The following is a 10,701-nucleotide window of genomic DNA, read 5'->3' on the forward strand; positions in this document are numbered from 1 at the left end:
TATGTAGGCTACCTAATCGTATGTCCATCCCTATATGTAGGCTACCTAATCGTATGTCCATCCCTGTATGTAGGCTACCTTATCGTATGTCCATCCCTATATGTAGGCTACCTAATCGTATGTCCATCCCTATATGTAGGCTACCTAATCGTATTTCCATCCCTATATATAGGCTACCTAATCTTATGCATATTTTATATACAGTGAAAAATACATTTTTGAGTAGTTTCGTAAATTCGTGGTCAGTAACAGAGCAGAATATTTACAGCTAAGACTAGTTGAATGTTATGCATTATTCAACATAAAATAACAATAGAATAACAATCGAAATTGTTTGGTGGGGGGGGGGATATTTTGCACATTATGACATATAACATTAGTCCTAGTATCTATATATTTGTATAAAAATACAAGAATCAAAATTATTTATGATGCAAAAAGTAGATTGTATAAAGCTGTTTTTGTAGATCTTGCTTGTTAATTGTCAAGATGTTGTTAAACCTGATGCACTCCCCTTTGTTGATACAATCCACCTTGTTGATGCTACTGGTCACAGTATACTGCATCAACAGTTCTGATGCATCACCGCAGATGGAGCTGGAGTCAGGTAGGATAAAAGATGCAATAATTTTTTTTTAACTAACTTTTGCACTATCACATATGTTTATAGATTTTACTGTTTATTTATGCTTTTGCTGCAACTCTCTTTCTGTCTTGACATCTATCGTACGCTATAACATTTGTGTACATAGGTCTAAGTTTGTACAACAGTCACTAAATGTTAAGAACATATCGTAAAATTGCAGCATGAAATTGTTCACTATTGTTTCAAGGCTGCAATTTGGTTTATTTTCGCATTTGCCGCAACTCTCTCTTAATCTCTCTATATCTGCCTAATTTTCTAGTTTTCTCGCCGGTACGGTACATACAAATTTATGTACATAGTTCGAAGGTTGTACAGTGGGTACAAAGTGTTAAAACCCTATCCTAACATTGCAGAACAAAGAGGGTCACAGCCGTAACTTTCTCTTTCTCTCTCTATTTTTTCGACAGTACTGTACAACCAAAGTTATGTACATAGGTCGAAGATTGTACAGTGGGTACAAAGTGTTAAANGAAGATCATGAACAGGAGCAGGAAGCGCAGGATGAACCGGACAATAAATATAAAGAATTTCAACAAGAACTCGAAAGTAAGTTGACATTTGTTGAACACATTTAATCGATTTTGATTCATATTATAAGATCTTGAAATGGATTTCTGAATCAATCATTTTTTTAAAATCGAAGCATATTAAATTCTAAAAGAGTGGCCAACTTTTCGAAAAAATAAGAAATCCTTTATAAGTAGGAGTATTTACGTGTGTCTTTTTAGTTAATCTAATAGAAAGATCTGCCCCCCCCCCTCCCCCCATCTGAATTAATGGGATATATTACCATGGTATAACCAGAAAACTGTGAAATGACGAAAGGCATTTTCTTTTTTCATTTGTTGAGAACTGTCATCTAAGGATTTGTAAATTGTTATTACTAACAATTGTTCAAAAATGATAAGCACGCACATTTTTTTAAATTAACATTAAGTTTCTGGTCAGGACTGCAGATATTGGAAATATCTAGATTTATATCATGATTTTATTATTTCAGGTCTTTTATCAATTCTGCCAGAAACCCCACGATCAAAAAGACAAAATGGTGGAACTGGAATTTTCAGGGACACTCATTGATGGTCTCCAATCTTTAGTTCTTTCTTACGTTGGCGTTCTTCTCTATTTAGTTTCATTCTAATTTGTAAACACTATTATACACTATTATACACTATTATACACTATTATACATTATTATACACTATTATACACTATTATACATTATTATACACTATTATACACTATTATACATTATTATACACTATTATACACTATTATACACTATTATACACTATTATACACTATTATACACTATTATACACTATTATACACTATTTCCGATTCACCTAGGTACCCTACTAACCTTTTTCACAGCAAAAATGAGGGAGTAATCTTTGTTTTGTTTTATTTAAAATTTGATCATCTTCAATTGTGGTTCTGTGTATAAAGTGACGCAAATGTTAAAATTTTTTTAATGTCAGATCAGAGGGCACTGTTGTGAATCGCTATTTCAAAGTACGTCAACAGTCAGAAACTTTTAATAATTTTAGAATATTTTTTGCCATTTATTTGTGTGTGATATTGTTTACCTATATTTACCATTGATTTGTCTGTGATATTGTTTACCTATATTTACCATTGATTTGTCTGTGAAATAGTTTACCTATATTTGCCATTGATTTGTCTGTGAAATAGTTTATCTTTTTTTACCATTGATTTGTCTGTGAAATAGTTTACCTATATTTACCATTGATTTGTCTGTGAAATAGTTTACCTCTATTTGATCTGCTCAGCCCCCCAACAAACAGAAACAGAAGAAAACCAGAGGAACAAGGTATTTAAATAAGCAAATAAAACAAAATTTAATAAATTGTAAAAAATTTAAATTTTGTTTTAATCACTTTGACAGTGAACAAGACAAGCTTCTATACTGTATTAAACTATACAATTTCTCCGTGAAGAGTGTAGAGGATAACACACAAAGAATGAGATTATCAGGTAACGACGACCTGAAATTCCTTGAATAGAAGGATTCATAAGGTTGAAGCAAATAAGAAGCATATATTCGAACAGAATCTAAAATGCTGTACAGCCGTCTCTGAAGTCTCATCCTTTGTGGGTAACTCTATATCTCGGCCAATAGATCACTTAGATTATTTGTCTCAATTTATTATTGTAAATTGTAATGATTAATATTGAATTTCACGGAAACCTTCTAGATAATCTGTGTAAATAATATTAACTGATTTTAGTTCAGTGGTCAGCATAAACATTTATCCATGCTGATATTAATACTGAGGCTGACATATATTTTAGTACAGTATCCAAGAGAGTCATAAATAGGAATAGGAAGATTCCATGTGTATTTGATGCTGTTAGAAGACTTAGATTAGATGTCTAAAAAAAACTTTTCAGGATTAAGAAAACCCAGAAGATTTCCATCTTCAAGCTCGTCTGTCCCGTCAATCAATTCTCCAGTCTCAACATTTCCGGATTTCAAACCAGGTATTTCCGGATTTTAAACCAGTTTTTTCCGGATTTTAAACTGCGCATTTTCCGGATTTCAAACCAGGTATTTTCGGATTTTAAACTAGGCGTTTTCCGGATTTTAAACTACGCATTTTCCGGATTTCAAACCAGGTATTTTCGGATTTTAAACTAGGCATTTTCCGGATTTTAAACCAGGTATTTCCGGATTTCAAACCAGGAATTCCAAATCTAATTCCAGACATTTCCGGATTTTAATCCATATATTTCCGGATTTTAAACCAGGTATTTACTATTGTTGACTAGGTTTTTTTTCGCATTCTAGATCAAATTTTTATATTTTTCATTGTAACTTTTATATTTATTAGTGTTTACTGTTTAGATATCATTAAGAAATTATCATAAAAAATCAAATAATTTAATCCATTATCTTTTAAATTTTAAATTTTAAAATTAATTTGCAACCTGATAGTGTTAACCTTTGATATTTCAACTAAAGATTAATCATTTTAACAGTATTCACGTCAAACTAATGTTAATTGTACAACGGAATGAAACCTTGTATGCTCTTGTCTAAGTTTTTAAAAAGAACAAAAATGTTTTAAATTTCTGATATGTAACCGGAGCTGGGAACTTTTGATGGTGGATTAATGCGTGATCGGAAAAATTTTGCTTATAGAATTAATACTAAAGGAGCTACGGAGTAAGAAATTCGGAGCAGCAATATCGCAAAAAATTTACATTTTCCTTCCGTCTAGTTGATACTGATAGTTTGTGGCAAAGGGTGATTTATTTTTCAAGATTTGTTGACATTATTTTTTGTGTTTTTAGATTTTGATTCAGCTGATTGTTCATCAAGTGGAATGAACTGGAATAATTTTCATTCATATGAAGTTCTTGACAGGTAACATATTATTCATGTTATGTTCAGAATAGGTAACAGAATCACATGATGCATATTCTTATTATGATCATAATAGGTAACAGATTATTAATATTTTGTTCTTAATAGGTAACAAATTATATATATCATGTTCTTGAAAATCTTAAATATGACATTTATTAGATGGATGGAATGCTTAGCTGTGAAATTTGGATCAAAAGTTGAATTGATCAAAATTGGACAGGTAATCAAAATTAAACTAAAAATGTAAATTAACAAAATCAGAAAAGATAAATTCATTAAAAATAGAAAAATGTTAAAACAAAAAAAATGCCAATTGCACAAAACGTCAGAAATCAAAAATGGAATTTTTTATTGATTTAAATATCTTTAAATCTCTAAAATGTTTCATCTTTTAAATTTTTTTGTAGTCCAGCGAAGGTCGAGTTTTAAAGGTTGCTCATGTAAAACTAGGGGGGAACAGCACCCAGTCTGTATTCGTAGACGGTGGAATGCATGCCAGGTATTCATTTAGAATCTTCGAAAAAGAAATATAATTATAATAAAGAAGCTTATTACTAAACTTTAAACTTTAATCTTGATTTCGCAGATCTTTAACTGGATAATCTTCACAGAAAAGACAGCATTATGTTTAAATTACGTTTATATTACATTTCCATTAGGAATTTTCACTAAGTAAGTAAGTAAGTAATCATTTATTTATGAAAAAAAAACATACAAAATTAAGTGTTTAAGGAGAAAATATTTGAAAACTTCCAAAAATAGAGGTTGTGGGAATATTTCCCCCCATTCTAAAAAAATATAAAAATTGAAATAAAAGGGAAAGGAAAGAAAAGGAAAGGAAAAGGAAAGTTACATATTTATTGTTTACATTATATTTAATATAATATAAACCAGTGGTGGATTGTTAGTATTTTTCGACGAAATAGAAATAAAAATAATAGAAATATTTGCAAAGTTTTACATAACGTTTAGATGACTTTTTAATACTTTGTTATGTTTCAGGGGACACAATTATACCTCTTGTACCTGGTTAAAATGAATTTAAAAAAATATTTTTTTAGAGAATGGGCTAGCCCAGCCTCAGTAAGCTTTATCCTGCACAAACTAGTAGAAACTTCAGAACTGGATCATCTCCTCAACAAATACGACATTTTCATCCTTCCACTTGCAAACCCAGATGGGTGAGATAAAGTATTTTATATCCGATTGTCACCACATTTTTTTCCTCCTTATGTCACAACTTAATTATCCTATTTTTTGAGTTGAGACAAAAAACATGGGTTTTAAATTTGGAACATTTTAATCGTCAGGACAGAAGTTCTTAAGACCACATTAATTTCAATCCTCATTCCTTAACCTTTGGCTGTAATTCTTGTAAACTGCTCTTGAGGTTTATATCACAAATTCAAATTCTGAATCTAAACCTGTCAATTGAAATCCTAGTGAATAGGGCACACTGTTTTACAGGGTGCATAAGTGTTAATTTTCTTTTTTGTTTTTAATAAAATACTCCAATATTTCAGGTATATGTACAGCAGAGATCATGACCGTATGTGGAGAAAAACTCGGTCCCGAACCGGTCAATCCAGTTTGTTCGGTCAAGAGTGTTTTGGAGTTGACCCAAACCGGAACTTTGGATATAGATGGGGAGGTCACGGGGCCAGTGATAATGCATGCAAGGTCAGCTAAATATTACGTTAAAGGGAGTGTTCGTGAAAAATGAAAGGGGGTGTAGGCTTAATGCGATAAAAAAGCGCTTTTGATCGCCACTAATCTTACTTCTATCTGTTGCGTCTATAAGGAGAAAATTGTTAAAGACGTCTCATACCGAATAACATGGCGTCCATACAAATTGAGAAAATTGCAACATACGACTTAGACCGTAAAAAATCAATTTATTTTCAAACAAATTTTCTCCTTATAGACGCAACAGATAGAAGTAAGATTAGTAGCGATCAAAAGCGCTTTTTTTTATCGCATTAAGCCTATACCCCCTTTCATTTTCGCGAACACTCCCTTTAAACTGAAGTGAATTGCACTTTACTGATTGAAGAGCTATTTGAGGAGCAATAATCAGATAAAGGAATTGAGTCTTTGCCACAAATTCAAACTTTATAATCCCTATATCTATGCAACCAGATGATGTAAACCTATGTATGATATTTCAAATTTAGATTATTCGATCTAACATAAATAGTAGTTTGAAATATCTAAGGTTTAGAACACTGGGTTGCAAAGATATAAGGATAAGAAAATTAGATTTTTTTGCAAAAACTCAATTCCTTTGCTTTGCTCATAATTGACCTGAAATCCTAACTAGTCTTGTCTAGGTTGCTGCAATTCTTTGTAGATTATAAGCTGATCATTAAAAATATATTTTACATAAATTCAACATATATCAAATCATGTAAGATAAACTTTTCTACCTTTAAACAACTATTTTGGGTTTGCAGGGCCAGGGTGTAATTATCACTTGTACAGTAAGGTAAATGTAAATTAAATTATTAAAATTTTGGCGTAAANCTTGTACTCTCACATAAAGGAAATCAGGAAAGGGTACAATAAATCTAACAAATTTAGAAATTCCCAAATCTTGATAAGACCTTCTGCCTCAAACAATAAATTGGTAATATCCTCCCGCCCAACTTCAAACGATAGATGGGAATATATTGAAACTTTGAGCTTCCCCCTAAACCCATCAGACATTACTAAATTTGGACAAAAAAGACAACCATGTAAATCTATCATAGAAGATGTCTCCTTTAACTTCCTTGATTCCAAAGAATATTATAAAGACATTCCTAGTAGTAATATTGACCCTTTGAGTAACTCATTCCAACCAGCAAAGAATGGTGTACCTTCGGTACCACAACCAGGAACACCTAGAGCTACTATCCTGTAGGCTAAAAACTGCCATATTTCTGTTCTTAATCATTTCGTAAACCATCAATATACTCAATTGAATGCAGAAACCAAAAATCAAGCTTCAAATGGGCATATGTTGGGTCGTCTTTACAGTCTCATCTTTTCTGGGTAACTCTTTGCTGATGCACAATTAAACTTTTTTTTAACCTGATTAGAAATATATTCTTCAATCTTTTTTTTCTATTTTTCTATTTCCCATCCAAATAGTTCTTTGTTTTAGCCAAAATGATGGAGTTATCTTAATCCCAATCTTAAAACTCATTATTTTTTTTTGCAGTTCTCAACAAAACTATGCAATAGGAGAGAAAATAACTAAAATAACATGCTTTTGTTTCAAACCTCTGATATTCTAACGTATATTTCATATTTTGGACTGCAAAGCTTAACATGGGTCTATTTCCACAGGTTGGCTCCCGGACTGCTGAAGTATTAGAAAATAAATATGGCTCTATCTATGAAGTTGGTTCTGCTGCTAAACTGCTGTATCCTGCCTCAGGTTTAAATTTTAGAATAATTCTTGAATAATATTTATTATTCAGTTTTTTGTTTTTTTAATCATCTGCAGCCTTATTTTCCTCCACTTCCTAATGTGGACTCAGTTTTGAGGTGACTGTTTGATTTATTATAGTTCTCTGGCGTCATTGTTTAGTTGATAAAATGGTCTCTTAAGTGGTTCTGGTGTCATTTTTTAGTTTATTATGTGTTCCCTAGATGGCACTGATGTCACTGTTTAGTTTAAAATGTGTTCCCTAGGTTGCTCTAATTTAACTGATAGTTTATAATATGTTCGCTAGGTGGCTCTGACGTCATTGTTTAGTTTATGACATAATCTTTGGGTGGCTCTGATTTCCTTGCTTTGTTTATTATAAGTTCGCTAGATGGCTCGACTGTCATTGTTAGTTTATAATTAGCTCCGCTAGGTGGCTCTAATGTCAATGTTTAGTTTATAATATGTTCCCTAGGTGGCTCTGATGACTTTGCAAAGGGTGGTGCCGGGATAAAATATAGTTTTACTGTAGAGCTTCCAGATACAGGCAAACATGCCTTTATCCTCCCTGCCAGGTAAACACTTGGTTGTATATAGAGATTACAGTTTTTATGTATGTTTTCACTTCTTTTTCAATTAAAAGCTAATCAAAAATCATTGCGGAACCACCCTAAATTTCCGAAATTTGTGAACGTGTTTTTCTTCTTAGGCACCGTAGACTTTATTTCCGTCCAAACTGTATATTTTACTTAAATTTTGAATAAAACAATGTAATGAGCATATTCTAAATTAACTTTAAAAAGCCAAATTTTGCAGGTTAATCAAGAATGTGGGCAATGAGGCAGTAACCTGCCTTGACACCATGCTTAGTAACATATAAACTCAATTCACTTATTTATTTTGTTATTTGTAAATTTATTTATTATTTACTTATTTATTTATTTATTTATTTATTTATTTATGATTATGTAGAAGTTTGCATGAACACATACGTTCATGGTTTAAGTCTGAAATAAACTCGATAATAATATTTTTTTTTCTTGGAACTAAATCTTAAAGGAACTGTAGACGTAAATTCATGTAGCCATCCATTTAAAGATTTTTTTGCGCAATCCAGGGGGCTGGATCTTAGCTACCTCTCCGTGTGCATTAGCCTGAGTGTACACTTGGGATAGTTTACTGATAAAGGTTGTTTAGAGATTATAGCCTAATGATACAGTACGCTCTCGGAGTGTATGGGGAGGTTTTGTTTCTTAAAGTTTACTTAGTGTCAGTTTTCTCAGAGCCGTTTATTAACGATGAAATATTGCTCTGTAAAAGACTGTAATAGTACGTCTTCCTGTGAAAATGTAATCCTCCATACGATAAAGTATTAGTGGATTTTAACAGTTACATTTAAAACACATCTCAATTTAAATATTTTTAGCTAAAAATCAACCCCAGGTATGTAATATACAGATTGACCTTTGAACTACGTGGCCTGTACAATTAGTAAAGAATTAGGGTACAAAATCACTCTATATACTATAACCTTGTTGGCGCAATCAATAAAGGTGTCCTTTAGGCTTTCACATTTATCTGAGCTACAGTAAGGAAAATTTGGTCGTTTTTAATTCTGTCAACTTCCTCTTTTGCTTAAGCTTCAAGTCACTTTTATAGAGACCCATATTTAAAAATTAACAATATTTTCTTTTTAAAGAGAGGGTCATTTTGTAGATAGTACCTTTAGCCGATCATGTTATATATGATTTGAGGAGGAGAAAGTCTTGTGAACGATATTTATAACCTTATAAATTACCCCATCTACATCCTCAGATTCCCCCTCTCTACAATTGTTTTCCCTCTGATTCTCCTGAAGTATCCGTGTTTTCCATAATATTTCCTATATATATTTGTAAATATATATATATTAGCACGCTATCTTGCGATCAAACTTTCTTTCTGCCTTTCCCTTTCTAATCATTTTGTGCCTTTCCATGCATTCTTCGATATTCTTCAATCTTTTTTTTCTATTTTTCTATTTCATTTCAATTTTCTTCCGAATTCCTTTTTCAATTACTTGTATGTTTTTGTCTTTAGGATGAATTATAAGCGAGGTTAACGAAACCGGTGCAGTGGTTACAGATCTAAAGGACCTTTTATAACTGTCCTATATCCTGTCCTATAAAACAAGTTTTATCCTATATCCTGGCTTATATTTTGTCCTATCCTAGAGTTAGTCCTACTTTATTCCCCGGTTTAGTTTGGAGGATGGATGTAAATGAGGTTAAGGGAAGCGGAGGATAGAAGACGGGAGAATCAGCTGGTTCCAGGATTACTGGTTTACTGGTTTAGTCATGTGAGATCCGTCATAGAGGATACACACGTCCTTTCAGTCTTACACACGTCCTCTTGTTTTCTCAATTACACTTGTTATTACAGTGTTACAATGAAGAAATGTGTGACGGTGAATAGTGAGAATATGTGAACTGTTAAAAAGTGGATACCTAGAAATTTCCAGGTATATCCCTTAGGCCCTTTTTGAAAAAAAATCTTATTGCTTTGAAACAGTCCGTGAAGAAATCAATTAAATAAATACCTCTGTTTTTCTGTTTGTTTGTATTTCTGATCACAACTCAGGAACCCGGCCCTTGACCGATTTGTCTCACATTTTAGTATATTACAACTTTGTTTAGAAATTCAAAGTTGAGTGATTTAAAGTTTAGTTTTCAGACAAAGCTGGGTTTCCAAGCTAGTATTTGGAAAATAGCATATTTTAATTAGAATATACAGGTCTAAAGTATCGTATTAAAGTTACAATACGAAAAGATCACACAACTGTATTAACTATTTATAACACTGTTATTTTGGCTCGCAGTGTTATTAAGTTTTTAGACAGAAATTTTCTCTTTATCGAGAAGGTTCAAGTCTTTTAAATTATATTTTGTCCCGAGCTTTAGCGAGAGACAAAATAAAATCTAAAAAGGCGAGAACCTTCAAGATATAGAAAAAATTTAAGTCCAAAAACTTCGAAGCAAGTCATGCTAATATAATAGAGCTATATTTGTGTACTTGTCTTATTTCAATGGCTATTTCTATAGTTCAAATAAGCTTTAAACAAAGCAAAAGTCAAAAAATAAAGTTGATTTTAATTTTAATTTTTAACATGCCTTACTACAAAAAGAAGATTTCTTAAAACTACATCTAAAGTCCCTTTCCAGGTCTAATTGTATTTTTTTTACGTTTATCTATATATAAATTTGGCTTGTC

At 31.8% G+C, this 10,701-nt stretch overlaps 3 protein-coding genes and 1 long non-coding RNA gene across 4 annotated transcripts in view; all 4 read left to right on the plus strand.

Moving 5' to 3' along the window:
* LOC111713171 (uncharacterized) overlaps window positions 1–1,114 on the plus strand; it is a 3,535-nt gene extending 2,421 nt beyond the window's left edge. The window contains exons 3-4 of the long non-coding RNA XR_002767616.1: window positions 468–607; window positions 1,082–1,114. This is a non-coding gene — a long non-coding RNA (uncharacterized LOC111713171). The remainder of the gene's footprint in view (window positions 1–467; window positions 608–1,081) is intronic.
* LOC111713170 (carboxypeptidase B) lies at window positions 1,112–5,754 on the plus strand. Its single transcript, XM_023487988.1, has 9 exons — window positions 1,112–1,192; window positions 1,647–1,713; window positions 2,416–2,480; window positions 3,062–3,151; window positions 3,965–4,037; window positions 4,200–4,260; window positions 4,448–4,539; window positions 5,102–5,221; window positions 5,564–5,754. Exons 5-9 carry the CDS (start codon window positions 3,997–3,999, stop codon window positions 5,727–5,729), a joined length of 480 nt encoding a protein of 159 aa, XP_023343756.1. The 5' UTR covers window positions 1,112–1,192; window positions 1,647–1,713; window positions 2,416–2,480; window positions 3,062–3,151; window positions 3,965–3,996; the 3' UTR covers window positions 5,730–5,754.
* Window positions 5,755–7,337: 1,583 nt separating this feature from the next.
* On the plus strand, window positions 7,338–8,482 carry LOC111713180 (carboxypeptidase B). The gene is made up of 3 exons (XM_023488000.1): window positions 7,338–7,461; window positions 7,928–8,027; window positions 8,269–8,482. The coding sequence occupies exons 1-3, from the start codon at window positions 7,353–7,355 to the stop codon at window positions 8,330–8,332; spliced, it is 273 nt and encodes a 90-aa protein (XP_023343768.1). The 5' UTR covers window positions 7,338–7,352; the 3' UTR covers window positions 8,333–8,482.
* A 1,328-nt stretch (window positions 8,483–9,810) lies between these two features.
* The window catches only part of LOC111713178 (vacuolar protein sorting-associated protein 13A), a 29,017-nt gene continuing 28,126 nt past the window's right edge, over window positions 9,811–10,701 (plus strand). Inside the window, exon 1 of the mRNA XM_023487999.1 lies at window positions 9,811–9,952. The gene's annotated coding sequence lies outside the window, so the exon portion shown is untranslated. The remainder of the gene's footprint in view (window positions 9,953–10,701) is intronic.

The sequence above is a fragment of the Eurytemora carolleeae genome, unplaced genomic scaffold (genome assembly GCF_000591075.1).
Source record: "Eurytemora carolleeae unplaced genomic scaffold, Eaff_2.0 scaffold1376, whole genome shotgun sequence".
NCBI lineage: Eukaryota > Metazoa > Arthropoda > Copepoda > Calanoida > Temoridae > Eurytemora > Eurytemora carolleeae.